This window comes from Kogia breviceps, chromosome 2, assembly GCF_026419965.1.
Source record: "Kogia breviceps isolate mKogBre1 chromosome 2, mKogBre1 haplotype 1, whole genome shotgun sequence".
Taxonomy (NCBI): domain Eukaryota; kingdom Metazoa; phylum Chordata; class Mammalia; order Artiodactyla; family Physeteridae; genus Kogia; species Kogia breviceps.
In genome coordinates, this window is record NC_081311.1 from 84,468,979 (window position 1) to 84,493,692 (window position 24,714).

The 24,714-nt window shown below is 47.0% G+C and overlaps 1 protein-coding gene across 4 annotated transcripts in view; it reads left to right on the forward strand.

Annotated features, from left to right (window-relative positions):
- The first annotated feature begins 134 nt into the window (after nucleotides 1-134).
- The window catches only part of TAF5L (TATA-box binding protein associated factor 5 like), a 28,181-nt gene continuing 3,601 nt past the window's right edge, over nucleotides 135-24,714 (forward strand). The window contains exons 1-5 of one of the 4 annotated variants that reach the window (XM_067025748.1): nucleotides 135-257; nucleotides 10,155-10,299; nucleotides 13,226-13,330; nucleotides 20,047-20,771; nucleotides 23,985-24,066. In XM_067025748.1, coding sequence (XP_066881849.1) covers nucleotides 10,158-10,299; nucleotides 13,226-13,330; nucleotides 20,047-20,771; nucleotides 23,985-24,050 — 1,038 coding nt within the window. In that variant the 5' untranslated portion in view covers nucleotides 135-257; nucleotides 10,155-10,157 and the 3' untranslated portion in view covers nucleotides 24,051-24,066. Of the gene's footprint in view, nucleotides 258-331; nucleotides 697-10,154; nucleotides 10,300-13,225; nucleotides 13,331-14,621; nucleotides 14,701-20,046; nucleotides 20,772-23,984; nucleotides 24,067-24,714 lie in introns of those variants that run through there. The other 3 variants (XM_059053892.2, XM_067025747.1, XM_059053893.2) reach the window with 3 other exon arrangements.

The window sequence follows — 24,714 nt, forward strand, 5'->3', positions numbered from 1 at the left end:
CCGAGCGCCGAGGCGCCGCGCCCATTGGCGGAGACGGTCGCGCGTCGAGGCCGGAGCGGCCCGGCCCAGCCCGCGGCGGCTCCGCGTCAATCAGTCATGGGGCTGCAGCCCAGAGCCGCCGCGGGGGCGGCGGGGCACTGGGCGCGGGGGCCCGGCTGAGCCGGCCGCGGAGCGCGAGCCTGCCGCGGAGGCGACGGAGGCGGACGCGGGGCGACCCCGGCGGCGGCGGGGGGAGCGGGAGCCGCCTGGGATGTTCAGTGAGTGCGGGCGGCGGGCCGAGGGCGCGGGCGGCATTGCGGCCTGGGCGGTGGGGGCGGGGCGAGCGGGCGGCACCGCCTGGAGGCCCGGAGCGCGGGCCCGGCCTCTCCTTCATTTACGGGCGAGGGAAGTGTCTGTGGGCCGAAGTCGGGATGAAACTTGGCACATGGTGGTGGGGAGGACGCGGGCGAGCGCGGCGATGCCCACCTGCAAGGGCGCCCGCGAGGCGGCCGCGCCCCTGACAGCCGCGTACGGGGTGCGCGCCGCGGAGCCCCGAGGCCCTGAGCGCCCGGGCGCGACGTGGGCGCGGAGCCGAGGGTGAGGGACCGGGTGTCCTCGGAGGCTCAGCGGAAGTGCTGCCCTCCCGAGAGCGGTGTGAGCGCCCTGGGCCCGTGCCCCGCGGCGGCAGGCTGGAAGCGCTGACCTCTGACCTTGCAGGTGGAGATCTTGCAAGGGAGACCCGGCTAGGAATCGGGGCTGCGTTGGGAGGGGCGCGCGGGCGGGGGCCGTCTACGCTTAGGTGACCTAGCGCTGCGGGATAGGGCGGACACGGTGGCCGCCCAGGTCTGGGTCCCAGCTCTGCTTGAGGGTGAGAGTAGGAAGAGGAGTTTGGGGCCATAGCTTTACACTCGGAGAAGCTTCATACAGCGGAGGGAGCTTGGTGACTACATCGGCCTCAGGTCGAAACCATGTAACTATCTGTAATCTCTCGGAACCTTCTTTCCTCTTCTGTAAAATGGGGTAATGACTGATAACTTAAACTGGGCCTTTTAAAGGATACCCAAAAAAGGATTAATGAATGTGAAAATGCCTGACAAATGGGAAGTGTTCTGCAAATACTAGTTATCAGCTATTACATTTTCTTTTTTTGGCAGAGAATACTTTCTAGGTTCCTCGTAGGCCTAAATATTTTGCGTTAAATGTAATTTTGATTTTTGTCAATTATAAATCATTCCTGCCTTAAAAATCAGTGTTAAATTGGCAAACCAAAAAGTGGGCTTGCCTTGACCATTTTTTGGTTTGCTTTTTGGCATCAACAGTAAAGCAGATTCGTGTGTTTTGGAATAGTTTTGTTGCTTCTCCCTCTGAATGTGTGAAATTTGTTTGGTTCTATCACTGTGGGACTAGATAAAGGCCCGTCTTAACTATTCAGTCACTGGTTTTTTGGTTTTACTTCCACAAACAGATGTCCTTCATAAATACCTATGAAGGACAGCTCTGGAGAAAGGGTTGTTGTTTGTTTGTTTTGTTTATTTGATGATTCGTTTTAGCTGGAAGGGAGCCCCCGGGGCACTCTGTTAAACCAGCATTACCCAGTGGACAGTGCTAGAAGCCGTTTCTAGCCTCTCCATGTGACAGACAGACAGCTTCTCAGGTAGTAACTGTTGTGATCACTCTCTCAGCAAGCATTTGGTAAGCTTTCACTGTTGTGTTTCCCAAGAGAAGCCTTTGAGCAGCAAGATACTGTAAAGGGTAAGAGCTCAGACCATGCAGCCATGTGGCCTAAGCTCCCCTCCTGGCACTGTGGACCCTTGGGCACCTGTCTGACTTCTTTGAGCCTCAGCTTTCTTATCTGAAGAATGTTCCCTAGCTTATAGGGTTCTCGGGAGGCATAAACGAGATAATCTACGTAAAGCACTTAAAATAGTGTCTTACCTGTGATGTACACTCAGTAAGTGCCAGGTATTAGTAGCGGTGATGTAGGAAACAAATAGTATGGTGATTCCTGTGATAGAGGTTTGTTCCTGGGTTTGGTGGGTGGAAGGAATCAGGCTCAAGGAAGCATTGGGGAGGAGGAAGTGGCCAAGTTAGGCTGTGAGGCATGAGTGGGAGTTAGCTAAACCAGCTAGGAGTGCCATTTGGGGTGTTCCTACAGTTAATGGAGGAGCCTTGACCAAAGCCCCTAAGGTGAGAAGGCCTTGTGGTACCCACCTGTTTTGTAAAGAAAGGCAGATAGGAGTAACCTCAAGGTGACACAGTGGAGACTGGATTTTTTTATCCTCCACACTGGTGAAGGAAGGAGAAAGTTTTTAAGCTAAGCACAGATGGCATCAGATTAGCTGTTTGGAAAGGTTGTGCCGGTAGTGATGTGGGATTAAAAGTAGGGAAGGCCCAGCCACTTGTCCTGGCAGCTTTGTGTCTGCCTGTGACTCCAAAAGGAAAATGACTGCTTAACAGAGGCAGGCATTTTCCTTTTTTTTTTTTGCAGTACGCGGGCCTCTCACTGTTGTGGCCTCTCCCGCTATGGAGCACAGGCTCCGGACGCGCAGGCTCAGCCGCTCCGCGGCACGTGGGATCTTCCCGGACCGGGGCACGAACCTGCGTCCCCTGCATCGGCAGGCGGACTTTTAACCACTGCACCACCAGGGAAGCCCAGAGGCAGGCATTTTAATCCAAATCTGGAAGCCTAAAGAGCACGTTGAGAAGGCATGAAGAAACCAGATCATTCCAGGCAACCTTCTCTCTTAAAAAGCATCTTCAAGGATGTACTGTATATGCCTGACTACAAGGCAGGACTCCCCCCAAAGTATCCCTCTGAAAAGAGGGTGATACCACATGTTTAAGTCTCTCCTATTACAGGCACTGTAATTACTCTTTCCAACAACAAGATGCCATTTGGGAAATAAATATTGGACTGAAACAATCTCAGTCATTGCTAGTTTGGGATATTTATACGACCAATGTATCAACAGTAAGTGATAAATTTAAAAAGTTCTGCCCACCTGAATGGGTATTGATGGCTTGCGTTGAGATTTCCAGCAAGAGCATCAAGTGCTGTATCATAGATGATTTGGTAGGTGTGAAGGTGGTGTGTTCTGGAAGATGGAATTTGATGATTCAGAATGGCTTAGGTGACCACAGAGACGCTGATGTTGAAGATGTAAGTGAATAGTTGGTGTAAAATTGTTTCATGAATTAATGTGTTGCCTTACATATTTTAAAATACATGGAAGTTAGTAAAGATTATAAGCAGACATTTGACTAATTGATCTACAGTCCTAAAGGGTTTTTTTCTAGTTTAAATTAACCACAAATTTTTCTTTTTTAATTTTCTCATTGCAGGGGTAAAGTTGTCTTAGGTTCGAGCTTGTCTTTTATGTGAACGTTTTACAGAAAGTAACTGCTGCTCTGTTTGTCTACTGAAACAATTTCCTTTTTCCCGTCTCATTTTTTAACTTTAAGAAGGTTTCAAGGGCTTCCCTGGTGGCGCAGTGATTGAGAGTCCGCCTGCCGATGCAGGGGACACGGGTTCGTGCCCCGGTCCAGGGAAGATCCCACGTGCCGCGGAGCAGCTGGGCCCGTGAGCCATGGCCGCTGAGCCTGCGCGTCCGGAGCTTGTGCCCCGCAATGGCAGAGGCCACAGCAGTGAGAGGCCTGCGTACAGCAAAAAAAAAAAAAAAAAATGTTTCAAGAATGTTGTGTACTGGCAAGTTTTAGAAAACACTATAGAAAACTCCCATTCATCATAAATCTTTGTTTAGCAGTCAAATAAGATATCTTTCTGGTAAGATGTATGTAAATGTATATGTATCTTAGTAACCTTACAGTATTTGATAGTAATAAAAGGTAGCTCCATTTTTACTAACAAAATACTAATTTTTGGAGATTTGGCAATTTAGGAATCAAAAGTGGTTTTCAAGACTTTGTGCATTGCCTTTTTTTTTTTTTTTTTTTTTTTTTTTTTGCAGTACGCGGGCCTCTCACTGTTGTGGCCTCTCCCGTTGCGGGGCACAGGCTCCGGATGCGCAGGCTCGGCGGCCATGGCTCATGGGCCCAGCCGCTCCGCGGCATGTGGGATCTTTCCTGACCGGGACACAAACCCGTGGCCCCTGCATCAGCAGGTGGACTCACAACCACTGCGCCACCAGGGAAGCCCCTTCATTGCCATTTTTAAGTCAAGGTGCTGCTGCTTTAGCTTCACAAAATAATGCCGTGCTCTGGAACTGTGTTGTCCAATACAGAAATCATGGGCCATGTGTGGTTGCTTACATTTAACTTAATGAAAATTAAAAATTCAGTTCTTCAGCTGCATTAGCCACATTTTAATTGCTAGATAGCCCTTTGTGGCTGGTGGCTACCACACTGAACAGTGCAGACCTAGAACATTTCCGTCATTGCAGGAAGTCCTATGGGCAGTACTACTCTAGAATAAAAAGTGATCCGGCTGCTCTGTGAGACACACACACACAAAGGATTCAGTGTCATTAAAGCATCTCCAAAACCTCACTTGCTGCATTTGAATTCCATTTCAGGGAGAATGATAAACATAGGAAACCATATGCCCCTTATTCTGAGAGCACAACATCCTGTTTCTTCTGTCTACAGTGGCTGTAAATGGAGCACACATGAAAGGTGTTCTTTATGATGTAAGACACGGTAAATGTAGGTAGCCGTCCTATAAATTGTGCCATACTCTTCCATGTTAACAAGGTTTTGTATAGAAATAATTTTTCTGAGCCCTGAAATAGTTTTGAAGTAAGAATCAAATATTTATGGCTTTCTTGGTTCATAAAAATCCAGAGAAATCCTGTGCCTGAAGTAAACGGTCAAGAATTCCAAGCAGAAGCTAGACACATTCACTTTACTTTTAATGTGAATTTCAAAGATAAAAGCCCTGTTCTAGGGAGCTCTCCATCTGGGGGTAACTAAAGAACAGTGATGGCAGGAGTGGGCAGTCTGCATGGGGTGCAGAGGATGATTTTAAGCATGGGAGTAGCATAGTCAGTCTTTTTGTCTGGCTGCATTCGAAAGGGTGTTTGAGGTTGGCCTAGAGTAGTAGGAGGACATTGGAATAGTCGAGGTGAGAAGTGATTTGTGCTGTCAGATCGCAGCAGTGAAGGATATGGTAGCACAGTGGCTCCAAGAGAGTCCTGTTTAGAATAGAGTTGATGGCCATTTAGAAGTGAGGGGGAGGGAGATAGAGAAAAGCGGCTTCAAATGACTAGTTTTCATTTGATTGGTTGGTTTTGTTTGTGGTTTTTGTTGTGTTTTTCTCTGTTGGTGGATGGTGGCACCGTTCAGCTGGCTGGGAAAACTAGGAGAAGGAAGAAGTAAGGAAGGAAGAGAATTTGAGCGCATCGAGTTTCAGATGTTTGCAGCGTCCAGGTAGAGAAGTCTTTTAGACTTGAGCTCAGGAAGGTGATCTGACCGGAGACGGCGCGAGTCTTGTGTCAGTAGGGAATGTGAAGGATGGAAAAGGGGAGAGCCAGAGACCCGCTTGCAGGGGAGGCGGCATGTTCAGCAGCCTAGAAGCCATGTAGGATAGTGGGGAAAAGTGACTTAGCTTTGACAAGAGTTGAGGAATCTCAAGTCTTAGTAAATAGCCCGCTGACATAGGCAGCAGGGTCGGCTGGCTGAGTAAGGAGACTGGAGCAGATTTTGGGGTGGCTGCAGGTAGGAAGCTGCAGGGAAAGGAAGTAGTTGACAAGAAAAGACTTCTGGGACTTTATGGAGGTCCCAGCTGATGTTAATCAAGTTCTAGGGGCATCTGTCTGCCTGGCTGTATGATTTCTGCTCTACCTCCAACCCTCCTACCCAAATTAAACCCCCAGATTCTACACTGCATCCTGAGCCCCCAGCTGTGCGCCTTGTTCGTGTGCCATTTACTTCTTAGGACACCATGGGAAAGAGCACAGGTTTTAGTTCAAGTGTATTCATGTTAAGTCTGTGTCTCAGCAAAGCCTGAATATGAAAGGCCAACCTAATTTTAAAATTATATCATGTATGACTGAAACCGAGTTCATTTATTTTTCAGCTATGATTTTTATTTTCACAAGCATTTTATCACAATGATTAATGCAAAAGCTTATTAGGTTTGTAGGTGCTACTTAGCATGACCTTTTGATGGATTTTACAAGCACTTAGAATACTGCAAGGAAAGAGAAGAGAGCTGATATATGAGCACCTAGTAGGCACTTTACATGACCTCTCAGTTAAGAAAAAATACAAAATTTTTATCTTTTTAAGCATAAATTTGTAATTGGAAAAAATACACTTCCTTTAAAAAACAACAACAGAAACACCTAGCTACTGTCATTATACTCAGTTGGGGAACTGATTTGAGGACAGTGGTGGTGAATTTGCCTGGATTTGTTTTGAACTCATTCATCCTCAAAGCTGACACCTTACAGATCTGAGGGGCAGGGGAGACACACTGTTCACATCGTACTATTGGCCTCTCATGGAATTGGGTAGCACCTAGCCCATGAGGCGCTGGGCTGGGGGTGTCTCCGAGCACCCGTCCACCAACCATTCGCATTTGAACATAAGTGGGTGGGGTTAGGCTGCAGGGAAGAGTATTGAGAGTGGTTCTTCCTGCACAGTTGTTACTTTAAGGCAAGAAGGTGATCATGTCCTGATCTTCTGTAGCAACTTTGGTAAAGTATTAAACAGTAGGCAACTGTTAATGCATGAGAAATAGATACATATTGTGTCGGAATCCTCATGTTAATTTCCAGAAATACTAATAGTGTGACATGAAAGGTATGTGATCATCTGTTTTTAACTTTAAAGTTAAAATATTTTATGTCAATTGAAAATTAAGGGAAAACCTGAAACTTTTAACAAAGATGTAATTAGATTGAAACTCAGTTTAAATTTAAAAGATTTTATAATTATGGGAAAAGATAAACAGGTAACTTGGAATTGCAGTGTTAGTCTCATGTCTGAGTCTCTCAAAAGACAGGTCTGTTTTTAAGGAGGTTTGTGGGTTTTTTTTCCCATTCATGTGTCCATTTATGGGTATTAGTACTGTGGAAATCAGTCAAGGGAGGGGGACTGATTTCTCTGCAGAACTCTTTTCTTTTATTATTTATTTCACTTGAAATATGTGTGCCCTGGAATCAAGTCCAGGGCAGTCAGTTGGATAATGTCTCCGGTATTTCAGTTGAGTGTGGCTGTAAAAGAGACTAATGCCGGTGTTCCTCCCCCTCAGACTCTTGGCCCTGCAGCTGGCTCACAGCCCACCCTCAGGGAAGATCCTTGTCCTGCATGGTGGTTTGGAGCCAGAAACTGCTGTTCCAGACAGCTAATTTGGGCAAATTCATTAGAATCAGTGTTTACCAGCTAGTTTCTAGTAAACCCCAATATGGCCAGTTTTTTACTATTGTTCATTCTCACTGCTTTCTGTCCGCTATCTGTTTTCCCCTCGTCTTCAGACATGCATATACATTGTCCCACTTTAGGGACACTTGTCGTTGCAGGTTCTGCTGTGTCAGTTTTCCCATGTCTTTTCCTACGCACGTATTTTTTTCCTGTTAGAGAGATGACCTCTTACTCCCATCTTACCTGAAACACTAAGGGACACACATTGATACGAGCACGCACTCCCATGGCAACAAGACATGGGCAGTAGGAGGTCTGGAAAAGTTTTAGTTCCAGCCAGAATACAAGGCATCCGGCTACTTTGGAAGAGTTTGGAGACTAAGAACTCTTGAGGTTAGATTGAAAGCATCTTTAGCAAGCGGCGTAGGGTCGTGTGGTGGCGGGGCCAGGGGTGGGAGCCTGGTGGGTTGACTGCTTCTGACTTGGGTCCAAACTGGCAAAGGGTAGTACTCTCACAGTCTCTGTGTGCACTTCAATTTTTTTTCTCTAAATATAACATTGAATCAGAATCTCCAAGGCTGAAATTATTTATACACACACTCGCAGGAGAAGATTCTTATGTGTAACCGGGTTAGAAACCATAGAGAATCACTGAAATGGTCAAACTGGTACAGGAATGCTTATTAGTGACCACAGAGAAACAACTACCTGTCTTCACCAATGGACAGATGAATACTTAGAGCAGTGAGATCCCCACTGTCAAAGTCTCTGAATTCTTGTATGAGCAATAGAAAAAAAATCTTAATTAAAATATAATCTGGGGACTTCTCTGATGGTGCAGTGGCTAAGAATCCACCTGCCAGTGCAGGGGACACGGGTTTGAGCCCCGGTCCGGGAAGATCCCACATGCTGCGGAGCAACTAAGCCCACATGTCACAACTACTGAAGCCCGTGCGCCTAGAGCCCGTGCTCTGCAACAAGAGAAGCCACCGCAATGAAAAGCCCGCCTGCCTCAACGAAGAGTAGCCCCCACTTGCCACAACTAGAGAAAGCCCGCGCGCAGCAATGAAGACCCAACACAGCCAAAAACAAACAAACAAAAATCTGAGTTGTCATACAGTGAAAGACTGACACAGCCTAACTAAGTGAGGCAAATTCCATAGTGAAAGGTGGTTCGGTATGAGGAAATTTATTACTGTGTTTCATTGTATCACTGAGTCTCAGTCGTTTCAGACCCAGTGCCCCTCCTTTCTAACAAATATTTGATACTGTCTTTGGTAATCCAGAAGTGAATTGCATAGGTAATATAATCATTCTTCACACCTGGTTTAAAATAATATATTCATGGTGTCTTAACATTTTATATTTGTATAGAAATACATGTGTTTGTGTGTGTGTATGTCTCCAGCCTTCACTGTTTGCTCTGTTGTGTGACTTTTAGGCAATTGAAAAGTCGGTCTTCAGATTGTGTTTTAAAAGAGTTACCATGAATCAGTTTGGAAGGATTATTTATTTGCAGATGATTTTGGAACAACTTGTTTGCTGCAGTATCTGGGTAAAATAGTTGTTTGGTTATTCACCGCATATTGTACACTGAAAGAAATTGCAATGGATAAAAATTAGATACAGATAAACTTTTTTTAATATTTAAAGAAAAAATAAATAACAGGTTTTTGGAATGGGGGAATTTTAAATCTTAAAAACGAATGGAGGAAATCACAAAGGAGAAAGTCAGTGCATGTAATTGAAACTGAAAATTTAAACACATCCAAATAAATTATCAATAACACATCTTCCACACACAAAAACATTAGAAGTCCTTGATTTAGAGAAAGTTACCCTGGTGGGGACCGTCACATGTGTGTGGATAATGTTGCACGCATTCCAAAATGGACACGATAGTTTGACCCTGGAGAAGAAAATATTTTTTACATCACAGAGATGAACCTAGAAAATTCACTCAGCTGTCACTGGTCATCTGGACTGCGATATTCTTTACTCCAGGCAGAGGTGTGTTTGAGGCCCATGGCAGTATCAGGGGTTCCTGTCATTCTTGATAATAAATTTAGCAGTCAAGGAAAATAGTCTTTTTGGAGGGGGAACCCCCAACTTAGCTTGAATTACTAGAAGTTATTTACCCCTGTTGAGTGCATTTCCTTCCGTATAAGAATTCATGAGACATTTTGTAACACATATACCTGCTGTCTTACAGTTTTGATGCTTTTCTGTACCTGGCGTTACAGATAAAGCGTGAAGGAGATAAACAGTATGATTGACATGAAAACACACTGCTTACATCTTTGACTCAGCGCCAGCAGCCTTTTCCTGACTGCTAAGAAAAAACACAGCTCTCCTTTTCCCCGTTATTAGCTTCTCACTTTCTAACATCTCTTTACCTGGTTTCTGAATGTCTGGGGGCGCTGATCTCGTGCTGCCTCCTGCCGAGGAGCAGCCGGGACCACGGGGCCCTGGAATTCTCGGGGTGGATTGAAATCATGGTCCTAAATGGAGTTTGCCGGGGATCTGTGGAGCTTTTTTTGGGGCGGTGGGGGGGCGCACCTTGCAACACGTAGTCACGTGAGATCTTAGTTCCCCAACCAGGGATCGACCCCATGTCCCCTACGGTGGAAGCGCGAGTGTTAACACTGGACTACCAGGGAAGTCCTGTGGGGCTTTATTATCTAGGCTCTTCCCGTTTTCCATCATTGAAGTTGGCCGTGTTTTCATTGGGACAATACATAAAGTGGAAGAGAGGGTGAGGTTGGTCTTAAGGCTCTCAAGTCAGCCAGGAGACTGGCCACGTGGCCTATACCCACGCGTGACGTCCGGCTGTCGCTATGGTTCCCCTGCAGGTCATGAAACGGGTGCGCACCGAGCAGATTCAGATGGCCGTGTCCTGCTACCTCAAACGCCGGCAGTATGGGGACGCGGACGGCCCGCTGAAGCAAGGCCTGCGGCTGTCGCAGAGCGCAGAGGAGATGGCCACCAGCCTCGCAGGTACCACCCACTCCCGTCCCAGAGGCAGCGTCCAGCCCAAGTGCCTCTCTGAGAACCCCCCGCCCAACACGTCCTCCCGCAGGATCCCGGGGGCTTTGAGCTGTACCTGATGTCGTGTGCGACTTTCTCCTTCCGTGAGCTAGGGCCAGGGTCTCTGTCTCCCTCTTGCATGTGTCCCCTCCCCTCTCGCCTGGGCCTCACCCGTGGAAGGCACGTTCTCTAGATGGATGAGTCCTTTGAGATCAGTGGGTGGAAGTGTTGGCATCACATACGTGTTCCTGAGACTTTTAATATTTCTTTTTGCTTTTGCCGTTTGTTTTGAAATTGGATTTGGATTCTTTTTTAGAAAAACTTCGGAGAAATTTTTCCTGCTGTGCTTTCAGGGTGGTTATGAGTGTCTTTAAATGGCCGGATGTGGGGAACTTAAGGTTGCAGTGCCTGCACCAGCTCAGCCCGGCTTCTCAGGGGAAGCCTCCTTCCCTTCAGCATCAGACCCACTCACTCTCCCTCGCCTTCAGACTCTGCTGGGCTCCCCTGACAAGGACAGGGCCAGGCAATGAACTTGGAATCGATTCATGAAAGCCTTAATGTTTCTAGTAGGATGGCCAGTGTACAGGAGCAGAGTAATTCCTTCTAAACGCGCCGTCACAGCCTTTGATAAGCTCCTGCTGCCCTGTGTTCATTGGAACCTGTGCTGTTGCTGATAGACAGTAGGGCAAGCACTATTAAATTTGGGTTCTCAGTTGTCTTCTTTCAGATACGATGGAGTATGAGGAGAGTCAGTGTTCCTGGAAAACCACCAGGAAAAGCGAGAAGCTTTTACAATGTGATGGTTGTAAGATTTTGTCCTAGGTTTTTCTGTTGATCGAGTAATCTGAATACTTCTGTCTGCATTCAGCAGATGGTCGTGAAGGTCTGCTGGTGACCAGGTGCTGAGAAGTTCTCGAGAGAGCTAAGACTTGATCCTGGCTCCTGAGGAGCTCTGTTTCAGTCAGGAGGTGAGGCAGGCAGATGGGCGCACGTGGGCGGGCATGACATAGTGAGTGCTGTGAGGGGTGCTCAGCCTCCATACGAACAAAGAAGATGGTGCTCTCAGGTAGGCCGGCAGGTCAAGAAGGGCTTCCCAGAGGGTCTCATGGTTCCCAGCATATAGTCAGGGGTCAGTAAATTGTAGAAGGAATGAGCTGAGTTTCCAAAGAACCATTAGGAGCTTATCAGGGGACAAGCTGGAGGAGGGTATCCAAGTGATCAGATGTGGATCTTAGGGGGATGGCTGTGGTGGCTGTGTTGGCGTGGGAAGGCCCGGATTGGTGCCGGGGGAGCTAGTCAGAAGGCCGTGGTGTGATCCGGGGAGAGGTGAGGGCAGCCTGAGCTGAAGGGCGGTCATGGGAACGGCAAGGGGAGGATGCCTGTGACCGCAGGACTCGAGACTGGCTCCCTCACGGCGGGCAGCAGGGGGAAGGCCTGTTCGTGCGCGTGCAGCCTTGCAGCGTGTCTCCGAGTGCTCAGAGGGGCGCTGACTCTCTTCGCATCTGTCTCCCCATCTCTCGACGCTCCGTCGTGGCTCCCCAGCCCTGCTGCGTGCATTACATTCCTGCTTCCTCCTCCTCACGTGCGTCCGTCTTTGTCCTGATTGTCGTTGAAGGTGGCTCGTCGGTCCCCCGCCGCCTCTCCCCAGTTGTGAGGCCCCCCACCCCACCCCCAGCAGAAAGGGCCGGAGAGTTTTGCTTTTCGTGTTAGAAAGCATGAGCTCACGGAATGGCAATGAAGCGCATGTTTACCTCCTGAGCATTGAGACCCCAGCCTTCTTCCCCCTCTCGCTGCCAAGAACACTGGCATCCGGGCACCTGCCGTCCAGGAAGGTGATTAAAAGCCTCGCCCTTTGGTGAACCTGCCCTGCCCAACAGAATGGACCTAAAGACGTCGCCAGGGGGAACTTGCCCATCCCGGTCCTCTTGGGTGATGAGCGCACGCCCAGAGTTCTCATCAGCTCTGTGGTGCTGATGTGGAAGCAAACAGCAGAGAGAAAAAAAATACTTCAAAAATACCATCATTGGGCTTCCCTGGTGGCGCAGTGGTTGAGAGTCCACCTACCGATGCAGGGGACGCGGGTTCGTGCCCCGGTCCGGGAGGATCCCGCGTGCCGCGGAGCGGCTGGGCCCATGAGCCATGGCCTCTGGGCCTGTGCGTCTGGAGCCTGTGCTCCGCGACGGGAGAGGCCACAGCAGTGAGAGGCCCGCGTACCACACACATACACACACACAAATACCATCATTGATAGCCTTGAAACAAGAAGAGACTGCTATTTTAAGAGAAGAAAACATTCAGATAAGTACATGACAGTGAAACTGAAAAATCATTTGAAGGGTTGAAAGTTGAGAAAGCCTCCCAGAAAGTAAAGCAGAAAGACAAAAAAAGGAATCTGGTTGACATTAAAACATCAGTTCAGTAGACCTACCTCGAAATTGTAGGCATCTCAGAAAGAGAACACAGGAGAGAAAGCAACAAAATGATTCAAGAAAATTTCTCAGAACTGCAAGACGTGAATTTCCAGATTGAAAGGGCCCACTGAATGTGCAGCACGGGGGTTGGAGGTGGACCCATCCCAAGGCACACGATGGTACAGTGTCAGGTCCTGGGGTCAGATGCGTCCAGAGGAGTCTCTTGTGAGCCTGTGCGCCTCTCCTCTCTCGTCCAGCTCGTGTACCCTGTGCTTTATACCTTTCGTTCCTCTGCTGTCACGTCACTGGGTGTCAGGAGGGGGTGGGGTAGACGTGTCGGTCATATTTAACCAGGAGCCCCACGTACTTGGAAAATGGGCTGAGATGTCAGATGCCACTGCTGTGCCTCCTTCCATCCATCCTGCCACGTTTTGGGCTGGCGATTGTCTTTGCCGTCCCCATCATATGTGTCTTTTCCTCCTTAGTCCAATCAGAATCTGGCTGTGCCAACATAGTGTCTGCGGCCCCTTGCCAGGCAGAGCCCCAGCAATATGAAGTGCAGTTCGGACGGCTGCGGAATTTCCTCACCGGTAAGTACTCCGCACGACCCCCTTCTCTTGTTAAAAAAGGGCGCTGCCAATCTCCCTCAGAACCATCTATGTTCCAGCTCTGGTGTTAGGTACCAGGGATTCAAAGGTGGTTGAATGCAGGACTTGCATTCACACTTATGGTCTATTGGAACTCCCAAGAGAGTCAAATCAGGAGATTTAAGTGTGCAAGGGTAGGGCTGTGGGTGCTTTACTCACTGTTTTGTCCGTGGCCTTCAACACAGTGACTTGTGACTTGTGTTGCATAAGTAGAAGCTCAGTCAGCCGTGTAGGGAAACCTCCTTAAATATAGCAGGTGTGAAATGGACGTTGATATCACTACCAGTGATACAGTACATCTCAAAATGGTTTTTTCCCCCTATTTCCAAAAATGCAAGACAGTAATCCTCATGAATCAGCAACACCAAAAAATTAGAAATTGTAATTTAGTCCAGTTTGTGGGTGCTGTGATAACCACAGACACACTGAATCAGTAGATATGAGTTCTAATGAGTTTTTCTAATTCACTATATGACTTTTTAAATTAATCACTCTAAAAGATGTAGTCATATAGCCTTTCTGGGGCCTTTAGTTCCTCATATGCAAAGTGAAGAAGGCTAGTCAAAAGGCAAAACCAAGTGATTTCGTCTAGTCCTAAGATGACTGATTATAATTTTAATGTTGAAAAGATGATTACAGTAAGTGAGACCATGTTGATTCTGGTTATTAATCAAAGTCTTTTGTTGAGTACTTAATACAAAACACCTTGAGGTACAAGAAATACAAAACTTTCTGTCCTCAAAGGATGGAGAGTAATTAGCATGTATTGGTTAGCAAAAAATTATAGTTAAAATACTTTGAAGTTGTTTTATTTTTTTTTCCTTATTTGAACAACCCTCAGATTAATAATTTTTAATGGTAAAGAGGCATAGTAAGTGATCAATATATAAACCAAAATAATATACCTAATTTTGCACACTTAGAGTTGTCCTAATTTTACTTCACCCTTATAATGGTTAGTATTTTAAAGGAAAGAATCCACATTTCCTGTGTTCTGTAGTTGGGCAAAATGACCAAAATGTTACAGGAAATAAAGATTACAAAACAGAACCCTAAAGAGGGTCATCTTGTCAGTCTCCAGTTGTTGAGTGATGGGGTTCATTCTGTTCAATTGTTACAAAAATGAAAAAATTGCGAAGATTAAGGGTCTAATAAAAAGAGTCTATTATGTTTAAACTGGAAAGAAAGAAACTCCATTAAGATCCTCATATCATATAAATGTTAAATGTCTCAGAACAGTGATCAGCTGCTTTCCATGTCCACTAAAGATAAAAAAAGAAAAATTGGATTTATAAGAAGGATTTCATTCAGAGGTAAGCAAGAACTTGGAGATAATCACATTATATTTCATTGTTGGTTGGCATTGTTTTATGAGGCTTTGAGCAATTTTTAAATTTTTTAAAATCAGTTTTTAGAAAGTTATTTTACTTGTTTTTTTAAATACGGTTATGATTTCTCCCTGAGAGACTTCTCTCATCAACCTGGTGGTGAGGAAGCTGGTTTAGAAAGAAGTGCCTGGCGTCTTTCAGCCCTTCTCTTTCATTCACTCAGCCTGTACTTACGTGATGCTCCGACTGTCCTGGGCTAGGTATTGCAGGAGAGTGTGTTGATGGGGGCCCGCCCTCTGAGGAGGGTGCCAGGCAAAGCGGAAGCTCCGAATCTGTCACCGTAATAGTCTCCGTCAGCCTTTTCCTACGCAATTTCTCGTCTTGTTTCAAAACTGAGAAGGCTGTCTGTTACTTTGTCTGTAATTTAATTCTTCAATCCTTGGTCACAGGTTATATTGAGGGGGTAAGTGTATGTGTTTTTCCTCACAGACTGCTTTTCCTGGAACATTTTTCTCCACCTTCAGGGCTCTGAAGAGCAGTCAACCAAACCAAATGAATAGTTATTTCTTGAGCACCAAGATGAAATATAACACGTAGTCATTAATCTGAACTGAACGTTAACCCTAACATAAGTAAGGGCTAAAAGTCACAGTTTTGCATGAGATGTGACTGGGGGAGTGTTTTCATAGGCCAAGACGGAGCCGGTGGCTGGGTGTTCGTGGGAGCTGCATTTGGAGTGAAGGGAGGAGCTGGTGTGGGGTGGTCAGAGGCAGCCTTCCTGAGGAGGGTAGGGTCGACGCTAGCACTTGCATGTCGGCCGTCTGTGCCAGAGTAGGAGGACCCGGCCTCCGTGCGAAGGCATGAGCAAAGGGACAGAGACGGAAACTATTTCTTCAGGAACAGCAAAGGAGCCGGCTTTGTTGAAAATGGGCTTTCAGGGAGGGATAAATTGGGAGATTGGGATTGACATATACACACTACTACATGCAAAATAGATAACTAATAAGGACCTACTGTACAGCACAGGGAAATCTACTCAGTACTCTGTAATGACCTATATGGGAAAAGAATCTAAAAAAGAGTGGATAGATGTATGTGTGTAGCTGACTCACTTTGCCGTACAGCAGAAACTTCCACAACATGGTAAGTCAACTAGACTCCAATAAAAAAAATTTTTTTTTTAAGAGAAAAGAAAAAGAAAATGGGCTTCCAGATTGGAGATAAAGACAGACAAAATGGAGGCAAGATCTGACCACAGGGGTAGAAGTGTGACCCTCATCCTGTGTGATGGAGGCAAGCCCGGGTGTGAATGTGGGTGTGGAAGCAGTGGACGAGAGTGTTTGTGGGAGGGGCGGTGGGAGGCCAGCCTGAGTCCACCGTGGTCCCTGAGGCGTGAGACAGGGCTGCAGATGCCGAGAGTGGGGTCTTCAGTTCATAGTTACATTGTCAAGGCAGGATCTCCAGGGCTAAGGAGTAAAGGAAGGAGAAGAGCTAAGGGTGCCTCAGGCTCTTGGGGGGGTTATATTGAACAGAAATAAGCCAGGTTTTATTTTTTACGTTGTTATGATGATAGCATCCTACTAAGTAACACAGAAGATACAGACTGTGATACAGAACTCAGCCTTAGCCCCGGAGAGGTACAAAGTAAAGTCTAGGAGATGGTAACTCTCAAAGGAGATAACAGAGAAAGGTAAGAGGTTCTAAGGCTGTAGCTCCCTCCAGTATTTCTCCTCCAGAAGCTGTGGGGCTGAGAGCTCCCGTGAGCTCGCCTGTTGCTCCAGGGCCCTTCCTACAGGACATGCAGTGGGAAGAACATAGACTATGGGGTCAGTCACTCTCGATCTGAATCTGGGGACAGCTGTGACTCCTAGACAGAATGTGGGTGTAAGTGCCTGGCTCGTGGGAGGCACACATGCAGTGTTAGTTCCTCAAAGTGAGGTGAGCCTTTGAGGAACAAGGGAGGAAGAGGAGCCCCCAGGCAGGGACATGAAAGGGCAGGCCAGCTGGTGCTGTTTCAGAGCTAAGGACGGTGTGCGGCTGGTGGGCCCAGGCCTGCGGAGAAGGGCCAGGGAATGAGGACCAACAAGCTCGGTGTTGGTTTAACTGAGTGTCCTTTCAGTAGAATATAAGGTGTATGGTATGATTTCAAGGGAGCAAGGTTAATATTGAGTTAAGACTTAATGTTAGTCTCACCTTGTTCCACATATAGGATATGTTGATTGGAACTTTTATACCTAATATACTCTTCTCTTCAGACAAGAAAGAACAATTAAGCAGCTTTGAAACTATGGGCTGAAACAACAGTGAATTTCAGTAAGTTTTAAAGTACTGCATCCCTATTTCTAGATGGCTAGTTTTTTTTAATCCTGAACTTAGTAAATTAAAATGCCTCTCATTTTCGAAAATAAGCCTGAAGCTAAGATTGTAAGGAGTTGAAAACAGCCCTTCTTCCCAATAGACTATATTGGAAGTCTAATTGGTAAGGGTTGAATCTTTTTGTTTGTTTTAATTAGTGTTTTGGGAGAGAAATATTCCAGAGGTCTTCTAAAGAATTACAGTATTTAAAGAAATATTGAAATCTGTATTAGGGTTCTCCAGAGAAACAGAACCAACAAAATGTATATGTATGGAGAGATTTCTCTTAAGGAATTGGCTCACCTGATTGTGGAGACTGACGAGTCCAAAGTCTGTGGGGCAGACCCGCAGCCTGGGACCCAGAAGAGCCGCGGTTCATGTCCACGGGCCGCCTGCCGGCCGATTCCTTCTCCCCCCCAGGGAGGTCAGTCTTTGTTCTCCTGGTGCCTTCAACTGATTAGACGAGGCCCACCCACGTGTGGAGGGTAATCTACTGTACTTAGTCTACTGATTTAAATGTTCATCTCATCTACAAAAATGCCTTCACAGAAATATCTAGAATAATGTGTGAACAAGTTTCTGGGCACTGTGGCCCAGCCAAGTTGACACATAAAATTAACCATCACAAGTCTACCACCTGTGGACTTGTGATGGCACCCATACCCATCTCCTTAAACCATAATTAACCTGCAAATAAAGGTGAATAACAAGGTCATAATTCTACTTACCATGGTACAGCTATCCCAAGTACAACCAAGAATGCCCTAATGCCTTCCTCGGAAGAGGAAGCAAAGTCCACAGGTGATGTTTACTCTTCTCCTTGACATCTCATAATTTAAATACTGTGACGTAAAGTTAACGATACTTAAACACTATGATATAGGGAATTCCCTGGTGGTCCAGTGGTTAGGATTCCATGTTTCCACTGCAGGGGGCCGGGGTTTGATCACTGGTCAGGGAACTAAAATCCCACGTGCTACACGGCACGGCCAAAAAAAAAAGAATAAATACTATGATAGAGAGTCAGTATAGCTGACTGTGTTCCATGGTAAGGGGATAAGAAAGGAAAGAAAACAAAGATATTTGCTTATGTATAAATATACACACACACAAACATGTTCATAACGAAATAAGGAGGAATACTCATGACAGGTACAGTCCTGGGTTCTGTCACTGGTCACGTGGTCATAGCTGGTCTTTACCTTCCTCTGCCGCCTATTCTGTATTCCCTTTGCCTTCAGTTAGCGCCTCAGCTGGTCCTGGTTCTTTACCTGGTGAGATGATGCAAACCTTCGTTCCTGAAGGGCCTGGGCCACTACTAGTCCTGCCTGGATTGGATTGTTGCATACTTCCACTCACCTTAACCTCAGGGGCAGTAATACTAAGAGATGCCCTAAGTGACCTCTTGTGTCCCAGACACACTCTCCTCGGCTCCCTGTGGAGCATAGTTTCCCCTCAGCATTTAGGGTCACTCACCGCAGCCAGCACCAGAGCTCCCTGCGCCTGTTGGTACAGAGGCAGGAGCCCTAACTTCAGTGCAGCGGGATCACTGCAATTGAAGTTCATCTTCTAAGAGTGCAATTGAGTGGGGGCGTGTTGGTCCTCAAATGCACCTACTATGCAATTAATCCACCTGTGATGAGGTGACATAGAGCATCAAGCAGAGGTAGTGTGCAGGGATCATCTCCCTTCCAATTAGGGAGATAAGTTTCCCTAATGAATCTGTTTTCCTGAATCTTGAGCCAGGTGTGGATGCCTTTTCAGGAAAAAAATAAAATAAAAATGAAAGAAAGAAAATGCTAGCAGAAGTGCTAAGAGCTGACTTAAAGCATTTTTATATTAATTACTTAGGTATGTACAGACATTACACATGAAACCTTTATGCTTTATTTTGTATAAAAGCTAAACTCATTTACATATAAAGTACAAGCAAAACCACAAAAATAAACTTCAAATTAATAGCAAGTGAAAGTAACAGATGGATTTTGCCAGTCATAACTCGCTATTCTAATGGGCCTAGGGCTGGTGTCACCCAGCTTCCCTGAGGTGCCCATGCCTGCGATGGCCCTGCTCGCTGGCCACTCGCGTCCGTCCAGATGGCTGTGGAACCTTCGCTCCGTCACAGCTCTCTCTGCCCTCCCTCACTTAGGTGTCACACACGCTTCTGTGCTTTTCTCATTAGCCTGTGACAAAGCTGTACACTTTTTTGAACACTCTTTGTCATGTACTTTCATGGTGTTAAAGTCTCAGTTTAGTAAATGATTTGGTCTTAATGACATGAAAGTGTTCCACTTGTAAATTATCGTTGCAAAAGAGAAGTTGTTCTTTTTAACCAACAAAATCAAAATGAGTACACTGGCAGATGTGGGACAATCACATGTTGGTGTTGAGACATGCCAGCCAGGGGGGCTAGACATGTTAATGAACCCACTACAATAAGTTACTGCAGGTGATGGGGCCAAAAGGAATCACAGAACAAAATAGAGCACTAAAACTGTATGTTAGTACTTACTTGCTAAAGGCCATGCAGATAATTCTGAATTTACCTGTGTTCCTTGTTTTTTAAATCATCAAGTTAAAGTTTCTGTGAAGAACTCAGTCTCCCGAGAATGCGTCTAAGGTCTCTCCAAGGTCTCAGGTCCCAGTTGGAGCAACACTAATGCGCTGGGGAAAATGCTAACCCTTGAAGACCTGGCACGGCTACTGAGCGCGTGTGAGAACGGGCACATCGCTCAACCTCTGGGCGCCGAGTTCCGGGCTTACGGCTGACCTCGGGCCGCGTTTGCTGGCCTGCGGGGTCCATGCTCTTCCTTCCTCAGTCCCGGCTTGGACTTTGAGTGTCCAGAATTCTGTGTTGGGCTTAAACTTCAATCCATAGCCTCAGAAAGTAGGGTCCTGGCCAGAAGAGGCCATGTGACGGCAGGCTTCCCGGGAGACTCTGCTGACTGTAAAGGCCCTGCTTCTCTTTCATTACAGATTCTGAATCCCAGCACAGCCACGAAGTGATGCCTCTCCTCTACCCTCTCTTTGTCTACCTCCACCTCAGCCTGGTCCAGAACAGTCCCAAGAGCACAGCGGAAAGCTTTTACAGCCGCTTCCATGGAATGTTTCTGCAGAATGCCAGCCAGAAGGACGTCATCGAGCAGCTGCAGACCACCCAGACCATCCAAGACGTCCTGTCTAACTTCCGGCTGCGGGCCTTCCTGGACAACAAGTACGTGGTCCGCCTGCAGGAGGACAGCTACAACTACCTTCTCCGCTACCTCCAGAGCGGCAATAACGCGGCGCTGTGCAGGGTCCTCGCCTGGCACATCCACCTGGACGTGCAGCCCGCCAAGAGGACGGACTACCAGCTCTACGCCGGCGGCGGCCCCTCCCGGGGCGAGGGCGGCGGCCTGGAGCCCACCGACGTGCCCGCGCCCATCCTGCAGAACGAGGCCGCGCTGGAGGTCCTGCAGGAGAGCATTAAGCGTGTCAAGGACGGCCCCCCTTCTCTCACCACCATCTGCTTCTACGCCTTCTACAACACGGAGCAGCTGCTGAACACGGCGGAGGTCTCTCCGGACAGCAAGCTGCTCGCCGCTGGCTTTGACAACTCCTGTATAAAACTGTGGAGCCTGCGTTCCAAGAAGTTAAAATCTGAACCCCACCAAGTAGACGTGTCCCGCATCCACCTGGCTTGTGATATCCTGGAGAAGGAGGTAGGAATGTCGGTCTTTCTTCTCTGCGTCTGCCTTACTGATCAGCTTGGAATATTCCTACCAAACATGACAGATCTTATGGCAAACGCACTTCCTTATTTCCCGCATCGTATAGCTAACGCCAGACTCATGCCTCGTAACCTGTAGCCAGTGACTCCCTGCTAATGCCCAGCCTTGGTGGAGACAATAAGCAATTAGACGTAGGATCACTGGGTCAGAGGGTCTGCGTTTCAAAGTGTGATATTGCCGTTTCCCAATGCCATCAGCAGTAAACGAGGACACTGGTTTCTCTCCACCCTCGCCCACCCTGGCTGCTCTCGGCCTTTCCAGGGCAGTGCAAGTCCTCTGGCTTCACCCAGGGTGCCCCCACTTCGTGCAGCGGTCGATGTGATGAGCTGGTTCGCTCTGTTTGCGGGTGGTAGTTGCAGAGGGCAGGCCCAGTGGCCTGAGTTTCAGGTCACCGAGAACCACTGCCTCAGAAGAAGCGTGGGCAAAGGGAGATAGAAATTGAACTTCACAGAGTTCACCTTCCCTGAAAGTGGCGCCACAGAAGTTGTGGGTAGGATAGCTCTGTCGTATCACCACTGAAATTCAGGTAGCTCGGCCTCAAGTTACTTTGGATGGAAAACCTTTGCACCAGGTTGAAAAGTTAATGAGTAAAAAAAAAAAAAATCACTCGAGTTAATTTCCAGTTACTGATGAGGGTATCAAGAATATTGGGTGTACAAATTAAGCCCCTTTTCTACCTGTTCCTGTTTTCTTAGTCACCTTCTGGTTAGTATGGCCTTTAAGTCTTTGCTTCTTGCAGTTAAGACAATATAATTAGAGGAGTTTGTTATGATGAGTAAAGAGTCTAAATTCCGATGCACAAACTTTGATTTCTAGAATTCTGTAGTGCCCTCCAGAATATTTTTCAGTGCACAAGTTTATCTTCCTTGGAGACAGCTCTAGCTTCTTGGGGGTTCTTCACATACAGTGAGGGATACTGCCCTCATTTACTCTCAATTTTTTACTTAAAAAAATTATTCCTACTGACCTTATTAGCTTTGATGATACTGAGTTTGGGGATTATTCTAGGCATTAAAAAATAACATAAAGGAAGATGGCAAAGGTAGAAAGTTAGATGCAAAGATGGAAAGAACATTAGCCTAAAATAAAAATTTTTAAGATTCTACCATGGCTACCGCTGAATTTTGTAACATGTGAATTATATCTCATTTTTCTAAAAGAAACAAAACCAGTAACCAAAAGCTCCTGTGTAAGCATAAAATTATCCCCAATACAACTGGATTTACAGCCCTGCCCTCCTGCTTCTGTTGCCTGCACGTGAAGAGAACCTAGATTAGCCTCGGAAGTGTGTTCGCCGGACCCGCAGTGCTGTTCCCGTCACCCGGTACCGGCAGCCTTGGAATGGGGAGCGGGCCTGCCCTCCCTCCCCCACTTCGCTGCACACCGGAGGGAGGTAGCTTGTCGATTGGCAGCTGTGTGTTTTTCCTATTTGCACAGCATGGCCAAACCACAGGTCCCCAATGGAGGACTTGCCCTTCTTTCCAGTTATGTGGACAGGACAGGACCACCCTCGTCACCACCAGCCTCCCCGCCCTCAGCCCGGCAGTGCAGCACCTGTGTTCAGTTCATTTAACGTCTGGTCATTCTGCCCCCAATCTGGTCATCTTTAGGTTTGAAAAAGTCAGTGTTGTCAGTAATACTCAGTTCTGTAACTTGTGTATATAACTCATTTAGGTCTGGCCGGTAGGAATATAATGTGAGCCATGTGTGTAACTTAAAATTGTGCTAGTAGTCGCATTACGAAAGCAAAAAGAAGTGGTCAGAATTAATTTTAGTAATGTATTTTCAATCCAGTATGGCCAAAATATTGTCATTTCTACACATAAGCAGTATTTTTAAAATATTAATGAAGTCTGTTATATTCTCCCTTTTTGTCCTAAGCCTTAGAAGTGTGTTGTGTATTTACACGTACAGCACACATCCATTCACACTAGCCCACAGCCACCTTTTCTCTCCTAGATCAGGCTGCTATCATCTCTCACACAGATAGCAGTGTCTCACTTGCTTCCAAGTCTTACCCACTCCCAAGCCCAGCCATATTTAATTTCTTTCAGCTCCATCGGTAGCTAATTGGAGAAGAGCCAGGGGCTGACTTTCAGACCCCAAGGTACCCTGATCTAGGAATGACCGCACTGTGAGCTGGGCCACTTGGAACGTCCTGGCCCGGAAGCAGACGGAGGGAACCTGTGGCCTCAAGCAGGGTCAGCAGAGACTATAGTATTTGAAGACCAGATCTGTCAGTTTCCTTATTCTTCGAAAATTTCTAGTTTAAGCATGTCTTATGTACATAATATAGTCTATTATTACATGAAAGTACTTTACAAATTAGAAACTCCTATTTGGGATGCATCTGGTCCTGCGAGGGTTTAGACAGTGGCCAGGCATTTGGGGTGCTGTTCTGTCAGCATGGGAGGCTCCGTGAGGCCAGGCACGTGTGACCCACTGCCTGTTCAGGGTTTCAGCTCGACAGTGCTGAGGCCCTCAGGGGGATGGGTTGAGCCACAGAAAAAAATGTGGCCGGACTATTTTAAGCTGTGGTCCTGGCAGCGAGCTGATACAGATAGCCAGCAGGCCCAGTCTGGCCTCCCCATTTCTTGGTGTGTAGAGTCAACCAGGCACTTTTCCACAGGCTTAGGACAATGGTTGGGCCCCTGGGGAGTCCAGCTTGACTCCGGTGTGTCCTCCTCTCTGCCTGTGAGCACGCAGAGGGGAGACCCACTTCCATGACTGCCTGCTCCAAATGAAGACCTCTTAAGCCTCCGAGACAGTAATGTGCGCCCTGGTCGGCCGCTAGCTTTCAGACGCCCTCTGTGTAACTCACTCAGGGTTGTTTCTTGCCCCCGCGGCTCTTACACAAACTCTCCGGTGCAGAGCAGTGAGTCCTTCTTGTAACTTTAAAGTGTTGTTGTAATCTCTTCGGAAACGAAAATTACTAATATTCTTGGTAACGCTCAGTAGAACCTTAAGCTCTCAAACGCTTATGTGCCTTTAATGTTGAGTATCTGGAAGAGCCATTTTGAATATTCATGGACATCAATGTTTATTTCTCTTAACTTTTCTCCAATACATAAACATTGGAGGCATTCATTCTATTTTGAATTTAATAGTTTTCAGATTAAAAGGATGCCCTTTTTCTGTCCAAAGGCTCACGAGGCAACCTGGTTCCAGAAGCTCCATCCTACCCCCTGCTCTTCCAGTGAGGTCACTTGACTTTATGAATTCCAGGGTGAGGACGGCTGCAGTTATAAGGAGCTTGTCCGCGAGAGAATGAACGGAGAGTGGGTTTGAACACAGAGAGTGTGCTTGTGGGGAAGAGGATGAGGAGAGGGGCTCTCCCCCCACACCACGAGTCGTCTTTTCTGTCGCCACACGTAGGGATTCACTTCCAAGACTCACACGAGTCACTTGGCTTTATTTAGAGCAATTCTGACTCCACGCCTCGTTTGTTACTTTGGGAAAATATTTGAGACCCTCCAGAAAGTCACGGTTTCAAAACTGTTCTTTCCTTTTGGACACCAGCCATTCATGCCTGGTCACAGGGTGTGAGCATAATTTACTGATGGCTGCACCTTCCTGGCCTACTGTCATTTCTGTGGTATGTCCAGGTTTTATTTTTGGCTGAACTCCCACAGCGGTTCTGTATAAAAACCTCGAAGTGAAACCACGCCTGCCTCCATCACTGGCCCCAGGCATGGCCGTAACAGGCATGTGGGGATTTTTCTAAATGGACTAGAGACAGGGAGCAGCATGGCCTACAGAGCAGCTGAGACTGACGGGCGAAGACATGCCAGCAGGATACAAGCATCTAAGAACATAAGTTCAAAAGTACATCTTTTCGAGTGATGGGCTCTTGAAGTCGGTTCTCCTCAACCTA